The 25,177-nt window shown below is 38.1% G+C and overlaps 2 protein-coding genes and 1 long non-coding RNA gene across 6 annotated transcripts; all 3 read right to left on the bottom strand.

Annotated features, from left to right (window-relative positions):
- Positions 1-1,808: 1,808 nt before the first annotated feature.
- LOC115820628 (complement factor H-related protein 2) lies at positions 1,809-6,317 on the bottom strand. Of its 3 annotated transcripts, none has more exons than XM_030784264.1 (5): positions 6,157-6,317; positions 5,639-5,764; positions 3,966-3,974; positions 3,060-3,245; positions 1,809-2,468 (listed from the first exon to the last, which is right to left on the bottom strand). In XM_030784264.1, the coding sequence occupies exons 1-5, from the start codon at positions 6,221-6,223 to the stop codon at positions 2,269-2,271; spliced, it is 588 nt and encodes a 195-aa protein (XP_030640124.1). In that variant the 5' UTR covers positions 6,224-6,317; the 3' UTR covers positions 1,809-2,268. The 3 variants fall into 3 exon arrangements, with proteins under 3 accessions (XP_030640124.1, XP_030640123.1, XP_030640125.1); XM_030784263.1 differs by having other exon boundaries at positions 5,639-5,761; positions 6,154-6,314; XM_030784265.1 differs by lacking the exon at positions 3,966-3,974 and having other exon boundaries at positions 5,639-5,761; positions 6,154-6,315.
- Positions 6,318-7,664: 1,347 nt separating this feature from the next.
- Positions 7,665-8,524, bottom strand: LOC115820631 (uncharacterized). The gene is made up of 2 exons (XR_004025572.1): positions 8,347-8,524; positions 7,665-7,997 (listed from the first exon to the last, which is right to left on the bottom strand). It is a non-coding gene; the product is annotated as an uncharacterized LOC115820631 (long non-coding RNA).
- A 2,013-nt stretch (positions 8,525-10,537) lies between these two features.
- LOC115820624 (complement factor H) lies at positions 10,538-24,636 on the bottom strand. Of its 2 annotated transcripts, XM_030784251.1 has the most exons (20): positions 24,278-24,636; positions 23,829-24,002; positions 23,604-23,709; positions 22,144-22,220; positions 21,717-21,899; positions 21,356-21,526; positions 20,718-20,909; positions 20,309-20,482; positions 19,988-20,194; positions 19,281-19,463; positions 18,891-19,058; positions 18,238-18,414; positions 17,201-17,377; positions 16,839-17,018; positions 16,379-16,555; positions 14,147-14,155; positions 13,570-13,752; positions 12,899-13,084; positions 11,603-11,788; positions 10,538-11,162 (listed from the first exon to the last, which is right to left on the bottom strand). In XM_030784251.1, exons 1-20 carry the CDS (start codon positions 24,348-24,350, stop codon positions 10,966-10,968), a joined length of 3,180 nt encoding a protein of 1,059 aa, XP_030640111.1. In that variant the 5' UTR covers positions 24,351-24,636; the 3' UTR covers positions 10,538-10,965. The 2 variants fall into 2 exon arrangements, with proteins under 2 accessions (XP_030640111.1, XP_030640112.1); XM_030784252.1 differs by lacking the exon at positions 11,603-11,788.
- Between the last annotated feature and the right edge of the window lie 541 nt (positions 24,637-25,177).

Here is a 25,177-nt window from a genome sequence, read left to right on the forward strand (position 1 = left end):
TGCCAAATTATTTTTGTGAATTTCTCTTGTGTTCACCCCAGAGGTTGACTTTGGAGCATCACTGGAAACAAACATGTGGTTCTAATGGAAAGAGAGGGAGACAAAATGTTGACCAGTGAACCCAAAAAGTGCTTAAGGTCTCTGGACAATTTTTTATTGTAATCCCTGAATTTGACAGTGGCAGCAAGAGAGCAAACAAATAAATTGCCCCTTTGTACTGGATTTGAGCCACATTTTGAATATCAACTCAAAAAAAATTCAGAAACACCTAGCAAAAATGAACAATACAAAGTAGTCTGACACAAAACAAAACTTGACTAAAGAAACACTGAGACACACATCCTATACAACTCCTCTCCTTAGCCTAGTTTCTACAGAGCTTATGTAACCAGTATAACAAACTGACTGCAAGATATCTTGTACACTTCACTACGTAACCGTTATGTAAGGATGGAAACGGTACAAAAATCTACAGTGCTAATCAATCTCTCACTGGAACCATTGACCTGTTTTTCAGCTATTGGCCTTGGGTCTTTTAGGGTTTTGAATCATACTTCATTCACACCAGTGTACCCAAGGTAATTCACTTCACCTTAAGCTACATTTTTGAATTTTCAGTTAGGCCTATATGTGGTAGAGGACTGACAATAGTCTGTACATTTTTGAGATGTGAATCCTGGCCCATCTAAAGCTCTTGTTTTAAACGATGACATTGTCAAGGTAAACAGCAGCATGTGTTTCGTGTGGTGTAAGGATCTTGTCTATCATTCTCTGGAAAATGGCTGTAACTCCATTTAACCAATCTGAGAGAACTGAGAGCTGTTGTTTTGAAGCAGACAGTTAAGTTGCAGCAGAGGAAAATAAGAGTTTACAATCTATTCACTTTTTAAGTGAGCCAAACATAGTAAATTTGTGCTGCTCCATTGCTCTCCTAAGTTAATTTTCAGTGGAGTTTATATAGCCTGAGCAAAGAAACTGGACTTGGCATCTGATTTAACCTGAAACACCCGTTCCACTTGGCTTTTCAACCAACCATTGTGTAATGAGTTTATTTGCCCTATCACATTAGTATCATAAGTTTTTGCTGTCATATTCGCACCACTAGGGGGCAGTGGTGTGCAGGGTGCCGGATCAGGTGATTTAAGGTTATAGGTGACATGGATGCTTGGGTGGCTGGAACCCACAGTTCTTACTACAATGTATCACAACTACTCCACAATTTATTGTTAATACATTGCAGCAACATTGCAACTAACCACTCTCATTTCTTATAGGTATTACAGCTAACTCAATTTGGTCACCAGTTACCATTACAACCCTGTATATCTGTAAGTAATGTTTTTGCCAACTGAATCACCATTAAACTGTGAAAACTGCTGTACTGAATGAAGTAAAGAGCATTTTGTTGTTTCCAAGCAAGTAGCTGAGAAGAAATAAGTAGAACAGCTACTGCAGGTGTATAAACCAGTGAAGTCATGTTACAATCCTAACTAAAAACTGCTTCAAACCTTTAGATTAGAAACTCTTGGAGGATTAACTAGACCCTACTACATCTCATCTTTGAATAACTTCAACTCTTGTACAGGCATGGGAACATATTGGTCAGTTTCCTAATATTGTTTCTTAATCTTCCTGCTTAAACCTCACCCTTGCTGAATCTTCATCTATGGTTTTAGATTAAATAATTGTGAAATATCTGTATGATGGCATTCACCACTCATTTTGGTAAGAAGGCTGAGAAATATTTCAAAATGATGATATTGTGTTCTTAGAGTAGCAAAGAACATGTAGGACACCAGTCATGAGGATAACATGCTTCAAAAAAGAATTTTATTCAAATATGTAGCAGAAGAGCATCATATTTGTTTGAGTAACAGTCAGATTTTAAGGTGACAATCATGAGTAATACACAGGAGAGCAACGAACATAGCAAAACAACATTTATACTCATTTGATGTATGTGAATAGTAACTGTAAAATTAACTCAGTGTTAATCAGAGGACAAGTGGCATAGCTTTATGTGGACTGATTGACATCTATTATTTGCATATAAAAATCTCTTGTTAAGAGTGTGATGTAGTTATATGACACATAATAATGAACAGGAATCGAGAAAAAACTTGATCTAAATTCTCATCAGGAACTGATCTAAAACATCATCAGATGGTCTTTAGTTTTTTCAGAATTAGGACACAAATTAAGCAGTTTTATAGTTCAGATTTTCTTTACTCAACACTCAGCATTTATTTGCCTTAAGAGTGGCAAGAATTAGACACAGCGAGGCAAAGTCATGAGACCATCGAAGCACTGCTGTCTAAAACCAGGACTTTGTGGATGACGCTGATGTTCCCACCCCTTGCATTGAAAGGTGATGTGATCCAAATGTGACACATACAATTTTTTCTCCTCTCCATATTTGAACTCTATATTGTTCTTATCCAGTTCTGCAGTTGTGACTGTACAGGGTTCTGAAACAGAGATTTCCAATTATCAGTCACTTCAGTATCTGTGTGTGTGTGTTTTTCTGTGTGTGTGTGTGTGTGTGTGTGTGTGTGTGTGTGTGTATGTCTCCATGTATGTTGAGGAGTGAGATAGAATATGGATTAGCTCAATAGATAATACATCTAAAAATCAGATAATGTATCTAACCTAATCTTCAGCATAAACCCATTAAATCTATAAAAATATTTAAGCTTTGTTTAAAGCCTCTCTGCTGAAGTCCAGACATATTAATCACTCAGTCTAAGGTTTTTTTTTATTTTCTCAGCATTCTCACAGTGTCCCACACTGACCATTCAAACCATATCTCACAGCTTAGACCAAAGGATGAAAAACACTCCTCTTACAAATCACAGGCCACTTAAGATTTCAGCCCAACCCCAATGGAAATGAGCTATAGTTTGTTATTTTTTTAATGATTCTTCATGAAAGGCAAAGAGGCCATCTAAAACTGTCTATAATAGCTAAAGAAGCCATTATGCTCCTTTAATGCAATTTACAATAATGTTCTTGTAACCTAGAGAAAAAAAAATCGATTGTAAAAGGACACCAGTACTTACTGAGGCATTTGACTTCTCCTGTCCATTGACCACGATGACAGGTCATGTGGCGATTTAGAGAAATTGTATATTTTGCCTGGCATCGATATTCCACTCTGTTCCCCTCCTCATATTGGTCTTTCACAATGCTTATCACGTCTGCTGAGTCAACTGTTGGTGGTGGCCCACACTGGCTTTGTCCGCTCACTATAGAAATAAGGTTAGATGGAGATCATCTGTTACAGAGACCACAGACCAATGGCTAAACAGTAATGATTCCTCTCCATTAATCTAATTAGACACCTAAGCTTGTAAGTCATTAAGGAAGGGTAGTAAGGTCGCTTAACCCCATAGCAAGTGAACTACTATTATTGTTGTTGTTGTTCTTTACACTGGTAAAGTGATATTTTTCATGAATTTTCACATTTAGAGAACAGGACTGGTGAGGTTCATATTTGGCAGACATGTAAGTACTAATTTATTGCTAAACATATGAAAACAAGGTTCATCAGAATATGCATATCTCACATTATATAAAAATTGATCTACACACATCAGAGTCTTACATGAGACAGTTCAAATCATTTTTATTAAAGATAATGTTTGAAAACAGAAGAGATTTCTCTCTCCCTCTTTCTCTCTCCTTCTATTCACACTAAAGAATATAATAATAATAACAGCAACAACAACCACCATCATCATCATCTTTATGGTCCTATTATTTATTACTATGACTAATCTGAGATTTATTTGTGGTACCATAAACATTGGTTGTTGTACCAGTAATAGTAGTATTAGTAGTAGAACTGACATAGCAATAGAGGTAATGGTATTACAATAGTTCTGTAATAGCACCAATGGCAGTAGTATTAAGAGAAACAATAGAGGTAGGATTTTTGTTTGTTTAAATAATATTGAACTCCATACCTTCATCCCCTTTGGTCAAATATCAACAGTGGCACATTAAGGAAGAGAAAAGAAGGAAATTTATTTTAATATATGTTCTTGCTTTCATATTTGTTTTCACACAAAACTGTCACTTGGTTGGGTACGGCCTTGGGACACACATAAAAGAAGACAAACTGGCCCAAACTGACAACAGTAATATCTACCAGTAAGGGCAAATGCTTGTGTGTCCCAAAGACATAAATGAGTATTAACTCTTCTGGGCCACTAGTTTGGAGTCTATTTAAAATGTCCACTGATAAAAGGTTGAATATTAAGCAATTTTACAGCGTATAAATGTAATACACTCATTCAGCAAACAATTTATCATAATTCATAATCATTCAAATGATTAGCAATAAATGTGTGTGTGTGTGTGTGTGTGTGTGTGTGTGTGTGTGTGTGTGTGTGTTTGTGTGCGCGAGTTGCACTTCTGTGAAAAAAGTGCTCAGATGACTCATCACAAATGTGCTATGAATATGTCAAGTTTCATAGATCACTATTGTGTCACACCGTGATGGATTGGCAACCTGTCTAGGGTGTTTCCCCACCTTTCGCCCAATGAGTGCTGGGATAGGCTCCAGCACTACCGGCAACCCTAATTAGAATAAACAGCTTAGAGAATGAATGAATGAGTTAACTATTGTGTCACAGTCTATTTGATATGATCACACTCTTTTTTCTGTCAAAGAAATTACAGACACTATTTACTAGGCAATCAAATACTTCCAATTGAAATATGAGAGCAATACCTTATTTAAAATAAATAAATAAATCCATTCTTGGCAAAAGGTGACTTTACTAGTCACTGATTTGTGAAGTCTGAGTATTTGGGGACACAGCCTATGTTAATGTACACCCTGTTTACATGATCTGCTATGAATTAACCCGTTTGTCTTTAAATATTCTTCCAGAATTTTGTATTAACATAACCTAAATTTCGCAAATAATAAACGCGAGACAGACAACAATGCGCTAGTGAGAGCGATCAATGAGTGTTTTAAGACTGAAAAACAGCTACGCACAGAATAATAACCTCATAGTTTACATGATATAATCATGATCTATGTCAAAGTCATTATAATACTGCCTAGCACGGATTCATTCATTCATTTAACTGATTGACTTGCTTCAACAGAGTTGAATGCGGTGTGAAACATTTGACTGAACTGAATTGCTCTAATTTTTATTCTGAATTACATTATCTGCTCTGCTATTCATAAAAAACATCTTTCACAGATGTTTTTCTGCGTGAAGCAGACTACAAGTTTAATTGTGCGATTCCATTGTTCCTCCTTAACAGACACATTTAAATCAACAACAAACAATACAAAAGATATTTCTTTGAAAAACGATTGTGTAATGAACTAAATAATTTGTAAAGAACTGGCTTCCTCTTTTGGGCATTATGGTGCACAAGTCAGTTTTTTAAAGACTAGCCTAAATCTCTGTGATCACACACACACACACACACACACACACACACACACACTGTGAACAGTGAGCAGTGAATTTGACTAATGACTAACCATATATACACATCAGTAGCGAGCACAGAGGCAGTGGACCACGAGCTTGTGTGTACACTAAGTATGCAGTCAGTGACTCTCATACAAAACAGATACTTTTAGACGTCAGGTATTGCCATCACTCACCATTGGTCTGACAGAAAACTTTCTTTAAATTCTGTCCATCTTTAACAGTAATGATGCCTTGAGAACAGATCAGCGCTATACTCTGTCCAGGTTGCAAAAAGATTTTGCTCTCTTGCTCACTCACTGCAAACAAGAAAAAAGTATATTTTTTGTCATCTAATATCTTAGGTTATATGCTTCCTTTGAGCAGAATCTTTGTTTTCAGTCTTTGTGTTGCTAAGTGTAAGTCCATACTTATTCATACAGTATGGACTTACACTTGCTTAAGAAAACATCTCTGGGCATACATGTACTATCATAGTAATAATTTGTTTGCTCCACACATTGCATACATGGCATACATATACTTTTCCTTTTTAAAAAGGATCATGTTTAAAACTGTATTTTGCTGTGAAATGTGCTCCTGTCATCTGGAAAAAAGTAGTGCAATGTAATGAACTAACAGCTTGACAGTGCAGTTTGAGAATCATCCCGGAGCATTTTCTTCAGTCTCAGAGAAAAAAAAAATTCCCTACCGTTGTCTGTAGATGAACAATCCACGCTGACACATACAAAAAAAAATAAAAGAAATAGATTTGACTTCATGTTTTGAAAACGTGTAGCTGACTCAAGCAGAGGTCTGAGTGAGCTGGTCAAACTGTATCTGTGACCTGAGGATCTTGCTTTTTATATGTTCTATCATCTTGCACTTGTTGTGCCACCTATATCATATCCAATGTCTGTTTTCCTTTACAGAGACATCATTAGTCTCCTCCTCCAAGTCCAGTTCTTGCTCTGAGGGTTGCATTCTCTAGATCAATAGCCGACCAACCCCATGATCAACCCACTACAAAGTAATGATATAGTTTTGACTGAATGTCTCTGATTGCGACATGAACAAAACAAATCCTGTATCGATCCAAAAACCAAACGACCAAAAACATGAAATATACCTGTTAGGCCTCTATTCTTACTTCTTCCCTCTGCTGGTCTTCTAGGGTCGCTGTTTTCTTTGGTTAAGTCTGTGTTTTATTTCATTTGTTTCATTAGTCCATCATTGAATCACAGGTTAAACATGGTCTGTGTTCATTAGCTTTGTTTTCATTTTTGTATAAGTGCTACTTGGTGGGTTTTTTTCAGTTCCTTGTTAAGTCCTCCCTTGTTTTTCTGAGAATACAGACACATGTCCTGTTTTTGTTGTTGTTGTTGTTGTTGTTGTTGTTGTTGTTTTGTTTTGTCTTCTTTTTTTTTTTAAATTTTAACTCTATTATCTTTGTTGTGCCGTTGAATGTTGGATTTGTTCCATTAGACTAAAAGTTCAGCACAGTATTCCTGACAAGACCGTTACAGACCGCCCATGTGAAGAACTTGAATTTCTTTATGAAGCACATACTGTTTTGCACAGGATCTTTTTTTATTTTCCTTATGTTCTGGCTTCAGCTTTCCAGTTATCTGGCGACGTGAAATATGTCCACAATGCCAGCCACTGCTAGTCTAGGAAAGAACATTAATGTTTAACAGAACTGCTTTTGTTTACCCAGTGAGGCTCTGTTATATGGAAGAGCAAAATTACAAAGTCATTTTATTCATGAGATTTTCGTGTTACATTACTGTTTTCATTTCTGTTCAGTTTTATTTAGAAATCCTTTCTTTCTCTTTTTAACCATAGACAGTTTAACACAGAAGCTTTACAGAATACTAGTCATTCAGGCCAATGAACACTCAGGAGGAACCCATCACCCTCTGCCTTGCACCAGACAGGGGATGACTGAAGTTGCCAGAGTTACAGACATTTCTAGAGTAAAAGGTTAGAATTGTTTTGTGGAACACTGTCACAAGAAAAAAAATATAGTAGATAGTAGAAGCTCCTCCCAGGACATTCATTTGTTTAACTGCAGAGTGAGTGAAGGTCAGAATTAATCAGGGAAACTTCAGTAGGGTTTAGGGCAGGCCCTGGACTGAAATTGTCAATCACATTTTACTGATGTTTTTTCTGCACTTGGACACATAACTTTTACAGAGCACAGATGACAGTAGACACAAGGGATACACATGATTGTAAAGTAATTTTATTTATTTCTGCATGGAGCAAAAATACAATCCTATCATTTTGAGTAAGGTTTAGATTCTTCACCGAGTTTCTTTAGAAACACTCAACTAAATCAGTGTAAGAAAGGCCAAAATTAGGCACAACGAGGCAAAGTCATGACGCCGTCCATACACTGCTGACGGAGGCCAGGACTGTCTGCCTGCAGAGATTTCCACCAGTTGCATTTGAAGGAGAGAAAATCCAAATGTGCTAAGTATATTTTTCTTTGGGGACTATGGGCCAGGTGTATGTAATTCTGATCCATTTCCTCAGTTGTGACTGTACAGGGCCCTGAAACAGAGTGTTTTTAGCTCAGTAGATATATGTTTCTATGAATAAAATGTCTTTTATAGTAATGACAAAAGAAGAAGGTTTGTGTGGGTGACAGTATGTCCCTACTCCTGAAGTCTCTGAATCAAGTTGCTTAACTGAAGATGTTACGTTCAGACGTCAGATGTTAAAACAAATTCTTTTATATGTAGCTCTGTTCTCCAAAGCAATCTGAATTTCACTGATACAGCTCAATCAATGAAGTCCCTCCATCATTCTCAGAAAAATTAAGATAATGCACTTGTAGATTAGACAACAGACATTTATTATAAAAACTACGAGGTTAAGGTAGAAGAGCAGCAGAGCTTACTCATGCATCCTGTTGTTCCTGTCCATTGACCATCACTGCAGGTCATGTAGGGATTTTCAGAGATTGTGTAAAATGTCTGACATCGATATTTCACTCTTTCCCCATCCTCATACTGGTCTTTCAGAGTGTCAGAGACATCTGCAAACTCAGCGACCGGTGGAAGACCACAGCACCTTTTTTCTTTAGTTAATTTAGTTCATTCAAATACTTACCTTTGCCTGCAGCTGAAGCATCAATAACACCACATAGAATAAGACCGAAAACAAGGTAACCCAAATACATTTCTGTTCTGTTTTCTATGTCATTTACAAACGAAACAGTTGGTTGACTGAGGGTTAACTGGGGTACCTGGTACACTAAATAAACTGGATATTTGACAAAGTTAATATTTGTCAGTAAGGGCCAGCCTTTAGAGATTAAACAGGTATTGCAAAAGATGACAGAAAATCTGACCAATAAATCCTAACGCTTATCCCTGAGAATGGAATTGCTTATTTTACATATCACTGGTGAAATGTAATATCTTTAACTGTCTGGTCAGTGATGTTTTTCAGTGTGACTGTATACTATATTGCAAAGTTTACATGTCAAAAACTTGCTCAAGAAACAGGCAATTTCTTCTCTTTCGTTTTCAGGATCACATAAACTTGATGTCTCGGGGTATTTTGAGGAACAATGACTTAATTATGAAATTATGAAATGATAGTTGACTGGAATCCCCCTACTGGTCTGTAATTTATAGAGCGTGTGTTGTGTGTTGCTAAATTATTTTTGTGAATTTCTCTTGTGTTCACCCCAGAGGGTGACTTTGGAGCGTCACTGCAAACAAATATGTGATGCTAAAGGAAAGAGAGGGAGATGATATGTTGACCAGTGAACCCAAAAAGTGTTTGAAGCCTCCAGACAATTTTTTTTAACACCTACATTTTACGGTGGAATGGCAGCACGAGAACCAACAAACAAATTTGAGCATTTTGAGGATTTGAGGATTTGAATATTAACTCACAAAAATTCAGACACACCAAGCAAAAACAAATAATACGCATTAGTCAGTCCGACACAAGACTGAGTCCTGTTCATATACAAGCCCAACACACTTGTTGCATTGTCTCTCAAATCTTTCTTTCTTCCCTGGTGAACTGATCTTGAATAAAGAAACATGGAGACACATACCCCGTATAACTCTTCTCCTAAGCCTAGTTTCTACTGAACTTATGTAACCAGTACAACAAACTGCTGCAAGATATATTGTCTCCTTCACTTTTGTCCAACATATGTAACTGTTATGAAAGGATGGAAACGGCACAAAAATCAATCTCTCACTGGAACCATTGACCTGTTTTTCAGTTATTGGCCTTGGGTCTTTTAGGGTTTTGAATCATACTTCATTCACACCAGTGTACCCAAGGTAATTCACTTCACCTAAAGCTATCACATTAGTATCACAAATTTTGCTGTCATATTCGCACCACTAGGGGGCAGTGGTGCACAGGGTGCCGGATCAGGTGATCTAAGCGCATAGGTGACATGGATGCCTTGGTGGCTGGTACACACAGTCCTCACCACAGTGTACCACAACTAAATCACAATGTATTGTTAATACATTGCAGCAACGTTGAAACAAACTCCTCTCATTTCTGATTGGTATTACAGCAAACTCAGTTTGGTCATCGCAGTCACCATGGTCACCATTACAACCCTGTATATCTGTAAGTAATAGTTTTGCTAACTGAATCACCTTTGAACTGTGAAAACTGCTGTACTGAATGAAGTAAAGAGCATTTTGTAGTTTCCAAGCAAGTAGCTGAGAAGAAATAAGTAGAACAGCTACTGCAGGTGTATAAACCAGTGAAGTCATGTCACAATCCTAACTAAAAACTGCTTCAAACCTTTAGATTAGAAACTCTTGGAGGATTAACTAGACCCTACTACATCTCATCTTTGAATAACTTCAACTCTTGTGCAGGCATGGGAATGTATCGCTCAGTTTCACAATATTGTTTCTTAATCTTCCTGCTTAAACCTCACCCTTGCTGAATCTTCTTCTGTGGTTTTAGATTAAGTGATATTGTGAAATATCTGTATGATGGCATTCACCACTCACTGTGGTAAGAAGGCTGAGAAATATTTCAAAATGGTGATATTGTGTTGCTAGAGTAGCAAAGAACATGTAGGACACCAGTCACAAGGATAACGTGCTAAAAAAGAATTTTATTCAAATATGTAGCAGAAGAGCATCATATTTGGTTGAGTAACGGTCAGATTTTTAGCTGACACTCATGAGTAATACACAGGAGAGAAACACAAAGCTAAACAACATTTATATTCATTTGATCTATGTGAACAGTAACTGTAAAATTAACTCGGCGTTAATCAGAGGACAAGTGGCTTAAGTTCATACAGACTGAATGACATCCATTATCTGCATTTAAAAAAAAATCTTGTGTTAAACGTTTGATAAAGTTAGATGATGAGTACATACTGATGAACAGAATTTAGAGAAAAAAATGATCTAAAACATCATCAGATGATCTTTAGTTTTTAAGAATTAGGACACAAACTGTGTTTACTCAACACTCAGCATTTATTTCCAGCCAAGAACCTTCAGAGTGGCAAGAATTAGACACAGCGAGGCAAAGTCATGGAACCATCGAAGCACTGCTGTCTAAAATCAGGACTTTGTGGACGAGGCCGTTTCCACCTTTTGCATTCAAAGGTGATGTAATCCAAATGTGGAGCATACAATTTGTTCTTCTCTCCATATTTGAACTCTATATGGTTCTTATCCATTTCTGCATTTGTGACTGTGCAGGGTTCTGAAACAAAGATTTCCAATCTTCAGTCACTTCAGTATCTGTGTGTGTGTGTGTGTGTGTGTGTGTGTGTGTGTGTTTTCAAATCTAATCTTCAGCATAAACCCATTCAATCTATAATACTAGTCACTCAATGTAAGGTATTCTTTTACTTTTTCAACATTCTCACAGTATCCCACACTGACCATTCAAACCATATCTCACAGCTTAGACCAGAGGATGAATAACACTCCTCTTACAAATCACAAGCAACTTAAGTTTTCAGCCCAACCCAAGAGCTATGATTTGTTATTATTTAAGTGACTCTTCATGAAAGGTAAAGAGGCCATCTAAAACTGTCTATAATAGCTAAAGAAGCCATTATGCTCCTTTAATGCAATTTACAATAATGTTCTTGTAACCTAGAGAAAAAAAATCGACGGTAAAAGGACACCAGTACTTACTGAGGCATTTGACTTCTCCTGTCCATTGACCACGACGACAGGTCTTGTGGTCATTTAGAGAGATTGTATATTTTGCCTGGCATTGATATTGCACTGTGTTCCCCTCCTCATATTGGTCTTTCACAGTGCTTATCACTTCTGCTGAGTCAACTGTTGGTGGTGGCCCACACTGGCTTTGTCCGCTCACTATAGAAATAAGGTTAGATGGAGATCATCTGTTATAAAGACCACAGACCAACGGCAAAACAGTGACAATTCTACTCTATTAATCTAATTAGACTTCATACCCAAGACGCCTAAGCTTGTAAGTCATTAAGGAAGGGTAGTAAGGTCGCTTAACCCCATAGCAAGTGAGCTACTATTATTGTTGTTGTTGTTCTTTACACTGGTAAAGTGATATTTTTCATGAATTTTCACATTTAGAGAACAGGACTGGTAAGGTTCATACTTGGTGGACATGTAAGTACTAATTTATTGCTAAACATATGAAAACAAGGTTCATCAGAATATGCATATCTCACATTATATAAAAATTAAACTACACACATCAGGGTCTTATGTGAGACGGTTCAAATCATTTTTATTAAAGATTCTGTTTGAAAACAGGAGATTTCTCTCTCCCTCTATTCACACTAAACAATATAATAATAATAATAATAATAATAACAGCAACAACAACAACCACCATCATCATCATCTTTATGATTCTGATCCTATTATTTATTGCTGTGATTAATCTGAGATTTATTTGTGGTACCATAAACATTGGTTGTTGTACCAGTAATAGTAGTATTAGTAGTAGAACTGACATAGCAATAGAGGTAACGGTATTACAGTAGTACTGTAATAGCACCAATGTCAGTAGTATTAAGAGAAACAATAGAGGTAGGATTTTTGTTTGTTTAAATAATATTGAGTAAATAAATAAAAATATTTAAGTTTCATGTGAAACCTCTCTGTTGAAGTCCAGACATATTAGTCACTCAGTGTAAGGTATTCTTTTACTTTCTCAGCATTCTCACAGTGTCCCACACTGACCATTCAAACCATATCTCACAGCTTAGACCAGAGGATGAATAACACTCCTCTTACAAAACACAAACACCTGAAGTTTTCAGCCCAACCCAAGAGCTATGATTTGTTATTATTTAAGTGACTCTTCATGAAAGGAAAAGAGGCCATCTAAAACTGTCTGTAATAGCTAAAGAAGCCATTATGCTCCTTTAATGCAATTTACAATAATGTTCTTGTAACCTAGAGAAAAAAAATCGACTGTAAAAGGACACCAGTACTTACTGAGGCATTTGACTTCTCCTGTCCATTGACCACGATGACAGGTCATGTGGCGATTTTGAGAAATTGTATATTTTGCCTGGCATTGATATTCCACTCTGTTCCCCTCCTCATATTGGTGTTTCACAGTGCTTATCACTTCTGCTGAGTCAACTGTTGGTGGTGGCCCACACTGGTCTCGTCTGCTCGCTGTAGAAATAAGGTTAGATGGAGATCTGTTACAAGGACCACAGACCAATGGCTAAACAGTAACGATTCCTCTCCATTAATCTAATTAGGCACCTAAGCTTGTAAGTCATTAAGGAAGGGTAGAAAGGTCGCTTAACCCCATAGCAAGTGAACTACTATTATTGTTGTTGTTCTTTACACTGGTAAAGTGATATTTTTCATGAATTTTCACATTTAGAGAACAGGACTGGTGAGGTTCATACTTGGTGGACATGTAAGTACTAATTTATTGCTAAACATATGAAAGCAAGGTTCATCAGAATATGCATATCTCACATTATATAAAAATTAAACTACACACATCAGGGTCTTATGTGAGACAGTTCAAATCACTTTATTTAAAGATTCTCTTTGAAAACCTCCAGCTGAAAACGTTGATATTTCTCGGTGCTCTGTAGATGCCTATGTGTTCTGGCAAGTAGCGATATATAACATGTTTTACGTACGCGAACATTTCCCTCTCCCAGATTTAACCCATTCTCCGCCTCTACAAGAGTAACTGATTGGTCTCTCAGATTCGTAGCCAGTTTCACAGGTGTACTGCAGCACATCCCCCTCCATATATATCCTCTTTATGAAGTTTGTGGACACGCTGGCATTGTCTTCCTCTGGAACGGGCTTAGGGCAGACTGTGAAAGCAGATAAGATGTCTCTTCCCTTCTCATTCTCATTGAAGAGTATAACAACAACAACAACAACAATAATAATAATAATAATAATAATAATGATAATAATAATGACAAGAAGAAGAAAAAGAAGAAGAACAATATAACAATCATCATCACCATCATCATCATGGTCCGGACGCTATTATTCGTTATGTGATTAATCAGAATTTTGGCTGTGGTGCTGTTAATACTGGTTGTTGTAACAGCAGTATTATAGTAGCAGTAATGATGTATTAGAAGTGGTAGTACTGTTACAGAAGCAATAGTATTAGTAGTAGAAGAAATACATTTTAATACTTTTTTTTTCCTTTAAATAATACTCTTTAAATAATTTTCTTTAAATAATATTCCATACCTTTGTCACCTTGGGTGAAGCGTCAACAGCAGGTACATGAAAGAAGACAAAAAAGGTGTTTTTTTAAAGGTTGCTTTCTTACTTTTTTTCTAATGAAGCTGTCAGTTGGCTGACTATGGCTGTGGGACACAAAAAACAAGCTGAACCTTTGACAATGTTAATATTTCGCCCTAGTTGCCCCAGTAATGGCAAATGTCTGTAGGGCCCAAAGACATAAATGAGTGTCTTACATTCATGTGAGCTACTGGTTTAGTCTAATCAAAATGTCTGGTGAAAGCAAAATTTTCAGGGTACAAATGTAACATGTCCATTCAGCAACAACCATTCCAACTCATCACAATTCATTCTGAAAAAAACAGCATTTAAACTCTCTAAGAAAAAGCATTGGAAAAGTTGTGAAAGCAACATAATTTCAAATATTCATCAATTAAGCATGTGTGTGCGTGTGTGTGCGTGTGTGTGCGTGTGTATGCAAGTGTGTGTGTGTGTGTGTGTGTGCACAGGGGCTCCGTAAGGGGGGGGGGCAGAAAACTATAGGGGGGCAGTACGGGGAACCAGAAAACTAAAGGGGGGCAGTATTATACAGTGTTCCATGCAAACAAAAACGGTATCCAAGCAATTTACAAACGCAAGACAGACAACAATGCGTGAGAGCAATAAGCCAGTGGCTTAGGACCGAAAAACGGCTACGTACAGAATAACAACCTCATATAGTTTAAACAACAATATTCGTTATCTCTTATCTTTAAATAATAGAAATTACTGCCAAGCACAGATTTGTTCATCCATGTAACTGATTGATTCACTTCAATAGCATCGAATGCAGCGTGAACTGAATTTTGCTCTGCTTTGGCGGTTGAAAATTCATGCACTTTCTGATATCCAAACGAGTCTCAAATACATCGAGCGGTGTGTCACCTGATGCAGCTTTAACGTCTTCCTTTCATCATCTGGTGTTTTGTTTGCCAAAGGGACCACTACCCATGCGCTGCCTAGACCAGTGATTCTCAACTCCAGTCCTGGGGGCCCACTGGCCTGCACATCTTTGTTTCAACTCAGAACTGACACAGCTGATTCCACTGATCAATTAATCATCAAGCCCTTGATTAGCTCAATTAACTGTGATAACGAAAGGGGGCAGCACAATGCCCCCCCGCCCCCCCTCCACTGGCCTAAACGAATTCACAAACAGCGTAGCACAGGTGTCCAAGGAGTTCCATACCAAAACCGTGTTACAATAATAATTAGAATCAGAATCGCCAGCATAGGTGCAATGCATATTGTGAAGTGCTGTTCAACGTCTGAGCACAAGGGCCTACATGTCATATAACATTAACTTCCATTGTTATGCTGACGATGCTCAGATTTTCTTACCTATCAAGAACAATGACAGCTCTCAGTTGGCTAACCTTGAGGCGTGTCTTTGTGCTATTAAGGATTAGATGTCTTCAAATTTCCTGATGCTTAACGCAGGCAAGATTGAAAATCTGGTCATTGGTCCCCCTACGCATAAGCATCTTTTTAACGATCTTACCCTAAATTTTGACAACTGCATCATCCCTCCAAACTCTACAGCTAAAAACCTTGGTGTGATTTTTGACCCTAGTCTCTCGTTAGTCACTCATATCAAAAACACAACCAAAACTGCCTTCTTTCTAAGTATGGCTGATGCACAAACCATTGTTCATGCATTTGTCACGTCTCGCCTCGATTACTGCACTGTTCTGTACTGTGGCCTGCCTCCGATACCAAAAGTCTTCAGCTGGTCCAGAACGCTGCTGCCAGAATTCGAACCAGAACAAGAAAGTTTCATCACATTACACCTGTCGTGGCTTCCCCTCATTGGCTCCCAATTCATGCAAGGGCAGATTTTAAGTTCCTCTAATTAAAATATAAATTTTTAGAGGGCCTTGCGCCGGCCTACCTATCTGACTTCGTTACACCCTATAACTGCCCTCGTCCCCTGCGCTCTCAAGATTCTGGACTATTAGTTGTTCCAAGAGCTAAAAAGAAGTCCGCTGGCAACCAAGCCTTTTCCTACCGCTCTCCCTTCCTCTGGAATGGTTTACCAACAGAAATTAGGGAGGTAAACTCTCTCCATACATTTAAAACCAAACTAAAGACATATCTATTCTCTCAAACTTATGGATAATATAATTCTGATTTGACTTCATTATAGACATGTAAAGCCCTTTCAACCCTCAGATATAGAATTCACACCTCTTTACTTACTTTGACAGTTTGGAGGACTTTCCCATTTTCCACCTTTGCACGCAATGGTGGCGGCGGAGCTAAGCTCATAGGGTTCTGTGCAAGTATATGAAACCTCTGTGATTAATCCCTCTGTGTCACTCTTCTCAACTGTCATTTTTGCATTTTCCACAAAAGGGGGATATGGGCATGTGCGACCTGTTTGGATACAATATGAGAGGAAAGGATTTTAATGTTTATATCCTTAACGTGTGCAAAGACAATCAGGAAAAGGTCATCTGATATTCAAGTATTTAAAAGCCGTACTTCGTAACGCACCAAGACCAAACAACACGTGATACGAAAACCATCAAATGAAAAACATACAGTTGTAACGAGTATTTAACAATTTAAGATGTAATTATTCATCTTTAAGAAATTCTGAGAGTTACATTCGAGGTCAACACAAGGCAATTCTGTCACAGAAAATGATGAGACTTACTTGTGCATTTAGGAGCGCCCCACTGTCCATCCCTACATGTCAAAGTACCAAATTCCCAATTGTATGGCTCTTTGCACGTATATCTCATCGTTCCGCCATGTTTGATCTTGTCTTCTTGGAAATGGACATCCGCGACATCCACATGTGGCCACAGTTCTGTCTGCACCTCACAGCCATTCCCTGAAAGATGGTTCAGTTTATTCTTTAATCAGACTAAAGTTAACACTCAGTGGAAGGAGCAAGAAAAAAAAAATCTCTGCTCTTTGTTTGCACCCTACAGTTGCTGAAAACACAAGGTCATTTTTGTTCAGAGGCTGAACATAATATGGTTCTGTGCAAAGAAGTTCAGGGTAACAACTTACAAACACACTGTGGATATGTCCACTGTCCATTCTCACATGTGGCTTCTCCAGTATTTAGAAGCACATATCCATCATTGCATTCATACTGCACTTTTTCACCATTACGGTACTTTTCCTTGTTTGATGGGAGCAGTCTTGAATTATTCCTTTCTTTGTCGGGTTCTGAACAAAACTGGGCTGAAAAAAAGACCCAAACCACCAACAAACAGACAAACAAAATAGAAGAAAAAGACAACAGCATAAAAACTTTCATTTTTTTTTTAGTCGCTCAAAGCTGTCCATAACAGTAATATATTTCCAAGTGAAAACATCTTGCTAAAATACATTTCATCAGCAGTCATTCCTGTGATGGTAGTTTTCTGGTGTCAAAAACTGGCAAACAAACACTGTTTTTATCTCCACATTCTAACTCAGAGCTCAGTGCCCTGTGGTTACCATGCAAAAACAGCACTGAAGGGATCATGCAATTTAGTGTCTAACAGATATTAACAATAAATAATGCTGAATTGGGCAATTACTAAAATATTGTGACTGAGTAACATGCAAGCAAGATATCTCACATACTGAATGTTCTTGTAGACTGTAAATTTACACACTTTTGAATTTGACAAAACATACTCCAGCGGCATCAAGTTTTGCGCACTGATGGAAAAGTGAACGATTTTCTCGTGTTGGCCAGGTATGGATAATATCAACTTCTAACTTATTTTTAAGCTTGGCCAACTTTACCAGTATTCTGCTGAGTTAAACAGAAACCCATTTGTCAGAATCTGACATATCTGTTTATACGTATTTATCTTTAGGGATTTTTATGCAAAATTGTATTACTTAAAATAAAAATGAAGGAATTTAGATAATAATATAGAAAAGACAAGGGCGTTAGTGGATAATTTTGATGTTCTAACAGAGCCACTGCAAAGACAGACAGACCGACACAGGCTGGCTTACAGACCAGATAGATAGATAGATAGATAGATAGATAGATAGATAGATAGATAGATAGATAGATAGACAGACAGACAGATTTTTTTACTCACAGATGCATTTTGGAATGTCTAACCATTGTCCCGACTGGCAGCAAACTCTGCTTTCTCCTTCCATTTTAAACTCTGCTCGGCATTTATAAGTCAGACAAACGTTTTCACGATAATGATCCTGATAGTCAGAGTCTATGACTGCATTGTCAACACGGGGCGGAGGACCGCAAGCTTCAGCTGGAGTAAACAAGAAAAGATGTGAAAAAATATCAGTATTGCCTAATTAGAAATCAAATCTATTTGATTTGGTGCAATCCTAAATGTGTTGATGACAAAGTTCCTGAAATAAAACTGCTCACATTGTCAGCGCATGAGCGATGGCACGCGCAAAGGAAAAAACCGAGATGAAAAAATGAGAGTATGAGAGTGAGCAAGAGGCTAACTTAATGTGACTCCACAGATATTCACCCTCCCCAGTCGTTCATCAGAGCAGGTTACAGGTTTAGTGATCCATGAAGTTATACAGCTTGAGATGAATGTCAAATATCTGATTAAACATTATGATTTACATGATGTGTATCTGATTTAATAATGCATGTGTTGACCGCCTAACGATAAAATAATCTGACCCACTTCTGTTTGCCCTGAAAGTTATGAAAGCTCAGTAATTACTGGGACCCTGGGGATGAGAGAACAGCATAAATATAGCTTACGTTCGCATGTTACATTTGACCAGTGCCCATTTTGACACTGTGCGGATACAGGGACAGGTTTGTAACCCGGTTCACATTCAATTCTTCGCGTGTCTCCTTGATCCACAGCCTCAGGTGCATTTTTCTGTAGATGTGGAACATTTGGGAGGGCACCACATTGTTCGTTTCCTACATAAAAGCGTCAATAAAAACACGTGAAGAAACAGTTCAGTGGACAACAATACGTTCCCCTCAAAGTAAAAATCCCTTAGTGCCTTTTCGTCCATGACAGACAGATAACAAAATGTAATTTTATCTCTCTCACATTTTAGAGCATGGCCCTTTAAAACCTAAGTCACGAATCAAAGAGAATATTAAAATTGTAATGATGGATTATGTTAAAAGACTCACGGATACAGAGTGGAGTTTCAGACCATTTCCCGTCTGTGCAGGTTAACTCCCCCCACCATGGCCCAGTAAATGGCTTATGGCCAGGGTCACATGCATAATGAGCAGTGGCCGAAGAGGAACTTTCCCTTTTCTCAACTGCGAATCCGTTTTCCACATCTAGTGCATCACACCTCTTAACCACAGCTGCAAAACAAAAGATAGAGACATTCAAAAGGAGCACAAGACATTAAAAGCATAAGGTGTCTAGGGCAATCAGATCATCTGTAGGAGTAAGACTATGGGTTACATGCGTGCATGGCGGTTGTTTGTGTGCTGGTTACTCATCATCAAATGGGTGATACATTAAATTTCAATGGAGAAAACAAAACAATATAGCCAAAAATACGAGTCAGAAATGTCAATCAAATGTCTGATGACCTGTTTACAAATGAATTGCTTCCAAACAAGCAGGACATAAACCATCTTCGACTCTTTTTTCATGAAGCCAGAAGTGCAGTAATTTGACTTTAAGTTTCAACGGTAATTTAAGACAGATGCTGGTCAGTTCCACCTAGGCCTCCAAAAACAGTTTATTAATCATCTGAAGCTGACCTTTAACATTCATTTGAAATCTATGATCTTTGCTTAGGGCATACCATCAATGACAAGTTACAATGAGAAAAAGCCTGTGGAGTATCACTGCCAGGTATTAACTTGGTGAAACCTACCACTGCCCCGGCACTGACGTATCCCACTCCATTGAGGCGCTGAGCCTGCGTCTCTTTGCAGACAGTGGATGGTAATACGTCCTTTAGGCTCATATCCAGTCTCACACTCATACTCAATCCATTCTCCATGTGTGTAATGTGTCTGTCTTGAAACACTTTTTCTTATAATATTGGCATGGGGAAGATCTGGTTCTTCACATACACTTGCTGGAAAAGAAAAGACGATGTGCTGGGTGATAGTGCTATCCAAATATCAAACAGGTTACCACTGATGTAGTTATATTTAATAAACATTCTGTGTTATACAACATATGAGCTCACCAAGACACAGAGGTTTGGGTTGCCAGCCATTCTCTGTGCATTTAGCCTTCTCTGCTGCTTTATAATACCCTGATTGACAACTGTAATCGCTAGTTCGCCCTAGTCTTCCAGTCCGGGGGAAGCGGGACCAATAATCATACAGATGATCATCCCTTGGATATTCACAAGTTATTTCTGCAAATACATTAATGTTATTATTAGAGCTGCAGCACACTTCAAATTCAGATCAGACAGTTCAAAGAATTTACTCCTCATCACTGATTTTACTGTAAATGACAAAGTTTCTGCAGACATTTGTAGAAATCATGAAGTGAATAGGCTGTGCTGAACATAAATTATCTGGAGTTGTCAGTTTGGACATCTTTTGATCATCTCTGTTTGTGTCTTGCTCTCCTCAACTCAACTGTACCTTCACAAATCAGCGAGCGCTCCCATTGGCCATCACTTTTACACAAAACTTTGTGTGAAGTGTCTTTGGTCCAAAACAGCCAGTACCCTTCACTACATGTTATTTCCACACGCTGTCCAGGTCTGAATACAGTTTGACCCTCAGGTTTTATCACAGCATTGGTTGGACGAGACTCGACTCTACAGACAATCTCTGTGTTAAAGGAAAAAAGATTTCAGTAAAAAAACCATGATGTTTTGAATACAAACATTTATATGACACAGAAATCTATATCATACATCTAAAACTTTTTTGACACTTGGTTCTCTTGTGTATGTATTTTACAATTCCCCTGAAACAACTATGATGTACGCCACAGGGGGAAACTGTGTCAATGATAAATTGACAAAGTCAAATTACTCGCGAGAGGTTTTGGTCAATAAGATTAATCGTCATATAATCATCATAATTCATTGTACTGAGAATGCCACATGGTTTACCAAAGCATAGGCTACTCATTGAACACTAAAATCATTCAATATCATAATCATATCATATCAATATTATTACTATAGCAATTCAAATACGGCGACAGTACAGTATGTCTGTAAAAAATTAGGTTTCACAAGAGCGCATTATATCCGTGTTGAGGCTTTTACCTTCACATTCTGGCGTTATACTCCAGCCGTGTCTTGTGCACTGGGGCTTTCTTCCAGGTTTGGCCTGGAATCCCTTATTACACTCGAATCTCAACTGCTCATCCTCCTTATATTCAGGCTTCTCATTTACAATGCGCCCGTTCTGTATTTCCACGGGCAGGCATTTTATTTCTGAGAGGAATGAACGGAATCAACAAAGTTTTCCAAGTATGACAGTGATATAAGCAGTTCGTAGCTCTGTGCAGTTAACCTACCAGAAGTAACATTATCATAATGTAGATAAATCACATCTGTGGATAGGAGAAAGTCATATCATGACGCAAATGTCCTAAAGTAAACAACATAAAAAAAAAATATTGACCTATGCAAATAGGGAATCTGTCATTCCATTTGCCATCCTCAGTACAATGAATTTCCTGAGGGCCGTCTAGCATGTCGCGAGCGGACTTGCACTCAAAGTGAATCACGTCTTGGTATCTTCCCTCCTCTGTGTTTCCGCTAGCAATCACATTATCTTCTGTATTTACTGGTGGACATCTGACCACTGTAACAAAGTAAAACATTTAAAATGTGTTTTTTTCCGTGACTTCCCCACTGATATAACCTAATAGGTCCTCGTAGCTTGTAATTTGTGATGGCTGTTGATAAACTCAGAAGCATCAGTTATTCTCCAATCAGTTAATACCATTGACAAAGAGTACTATTGCATGTAGTGTTACATGAGACTTCATTATCTTCTGACTGAGAAAAGTCAGTTGGGAACAGAGGGGATCATTTTTCTGTTTCACCTTCGCAGATAGGAACAGCATTGCTCCACCCTTGGCTCAGGCAAGCACGATAGTCCAGTAAACTCTGCATAACGTACCTGGTCACCAAGAAGAAACAAGTAATAAGACAATCAAAGTAATAATAACAAGTAAGTATAGTTGTTATTATGATAATGACAAATAAGCAATATGTAGGTACGGCGTAGACTCTGCGCGTCGGCCGTAGCCCGACGCGGACCTCCCCAAAAATGCAACTACGCGTCGAGGCGACGCGCGTCGAAGCAGACCGCAACAACTGTGATTGGTCCGCTTGGTAGCATCACCCTCCTTCTGCCTCAGTCGGGTCGTACACACCATCTCTTCCTGTGTCTCCTCTCTTTTCTGTCTTGAAGTAATTTCAGTAAAGGTAACCGTTGTTCAACATTTATTAGCTCCAACTCCAACAGGATCCGCTCAGTTTCAGTCGCCTTTGAAAACTTTCGGCAAAGGCGAACTGAGAGCTCGTTATTTTGAAAACTCCGTTTGTTTGTCCCCCAGAGTTTAGAAACTAGTCCTTCTTTTGAAAACAAAACTTGTTTTACAGATATTGCTGTGCAAGGACTTAATTCCTGGCGGCACGGTGGCGCAGTGGGTAGCGCTGTCGCCTCACAGCAAGAATGTCCCCTGTCCAATTCCCGGCTGGGCGGCTGGGGTCCTTTCTGTGTGGAGTTTGCATGTTCTCCCTGTGTCTGCGTGGGTGTGCTCCGGTTTCCTCCCACAGTTTGCCATTTTGCCAAATAATAAATAAATGTAGAACAACAGTTACCTTTACTGAAATTACTGCAGCACAGAGAAGAGAGGAGACATCGGAGGAGATGGTGTGTACGACCATTGAACCGGTTGAGGTAGAAGGAGGGTGATACTACCAAGCGGACCAGTCACAGTTGTTGCGATCTGCTTCGACGCGCGTCGCCTCGACGCGTAGTTACATTTTACATTGTAGGCTACGGCGAAGGGTACGCGGCTACACATTAAAAAAATAGATTCGACGCGGAAGTACATAATGAAAATATGCCATTTGGTATTTGTACTGTAATCCGTAAATATATGCAACACTGAAATGTGACTCTTTTTTTAATGAACCATGGTGCAGGCTTGCAGCTCTCGCATTTGTAGATATTACAGTTTTTAAGAATTTTCAAGTACCATCATAATACATTGAGAGCATTATTAGTATGATTGCTCTGCATCATTCATACATTAGTTTCCTAGAATATATAACCAAGACATCATTATTAAGACAAAGGATTAGAAGCACTTCTGTCTGATGATTTCTTTGACAGAGATGGATTAAACCTGTAGCATTTCTAGATATTCAAAGATTAATCTCATTATGTTTAATAGTAACATGCCTTGAGAAATACAAAACAATGTAAACATTTTCTCCGAAATCAGCAGACACAAAACAGTAAAATTAGCTGTTACTTTGGCATCTTGCTTACCCTTGTCTACATTTGTACTTAACCATTGCACCAAGTACAAAGTCCTCCCCTTGGGTAAGTTCAAAATCTCCATTTGGTGTGTCTCCGGGGTGCCCACATGGTTTGGCTTTAAAGGAAACACCAAAATAAAATAAAAAATGTAATGGTATCATTAGTCTTCTCAGTCTTCATTGTAAGATGATCAAAAATACATTGGTTTTTATGGATCGACCAAATTTTGCTCACGTTGACAGGGTCGACCACGTCCATCCCACCCAGTCGCCTTGCAATTAAATCTATAAACTCCAACATATCCGTCGTGGCATGTCACCCTCACAGATTGCCCAACTTCGTAATTGTCCTCAAGAGCGCTTGTGTCAAAGTTTGCATAGTTCTTCGTTATGTCTTGTTTTGCACAGCCTATGGATGAGAAGGTATAAGAAAAAGTATGACAACGTAACAGAAGTTAGCAGTATAATTCAGTGTAAGGTACAATCAGCACATGCAAGAGAAAGAAATGATCTGCTAACTACAAAAGCGAGATAAAATGTGCACCGTATGTGAACAGATGATATGTTTCAAAAAGAGCAAATGACAGTACAGATCATTTCTACTTAAAGAACAATGGATCCAAAACCCCATTAGATATGATGAGCAAATCAACAGTAAAAATCAACTAGAAGAAGGAGGCTTACCTTGACCTTTTACCACAGTGAAGGAACATACACAAAGTGCAAGTACAATGAGCCTTGAGGTGTAAACCGTCATTTTTAACACATAACCTAACAATCAGTGGCACTTATATCTCTCTCTACCTCTCTCTCTCTCTCTCTCTCTCTCTCTCACACTCTCTTTGCTCTCTCTCTCTCTTTTTACCCCAATTGCTCAAAAAAATGTCTCTAAATTAATGATTTACTGAAAAGATACTGTAACTGTCTTGTTAATATGTGAAGGCAGTCCTTCCGAAATGAATGTAAAAACTCCAACTTAAGAGTATTTATCTGATGAGCTTAAGTGCGGTAAAAGGGGAGCGCAACAAAAGGAACTATGTCACAGACGCTTGTTCAATATACAGAAGTCAAATTTCATGAGTCAGTGCTTGATGTGTCAGGTACAAATGTTTGGTGATGACAAAGGTCATGTTGCAAAAGATCTTGGATGAAGTCTGTTGTTCTCAAATGAGAGTTCGCTTCCCAACGCACTGCATCTAATGGTTTTTAAAAAGCTCCAAAAACATCTTCATGCTTGTGATACTTGGGGTAAAACGAAAAAGCTCATAATTCTTTCCTTAGACCAGTGAATTTAACTTGTTATAATTTATTTCTGCAGTTTGACACTAGACTTGTTGGTAAAAACATAGCCTTTTTCTAGGCCCACCAATACAGGTAGATTTGGTTAAATAATTTATCCTCTCAGTCACTGGATTCTGGCTATTAATGTCAAAGTTCAAGCAAGCTTGAGATACTGACATTTTATGCAAAATCCATAATGCACAAATATACACACGACTACCCACAAAAACTGTTAAACTGTTAAAAATGCAAAATCCAGCCTCTTTGTCAATATTACATGTGAATGTACAGTATTTAAAATAT

The sequence above is a fragment of the Chanos chanos genome, chromosome 9 (genome assembly GCF_902362185.1).
Source record: "Chanos chanos chromosome 9, fChaCha1.1, whole genome shotgun sequence".
Taxonomy (NCBI): Eukaryota; Metazoa; Chordata; class Actinopteri; order Gonorynchiformes; family Chanidae; genus Chanos; species Chanos chanos.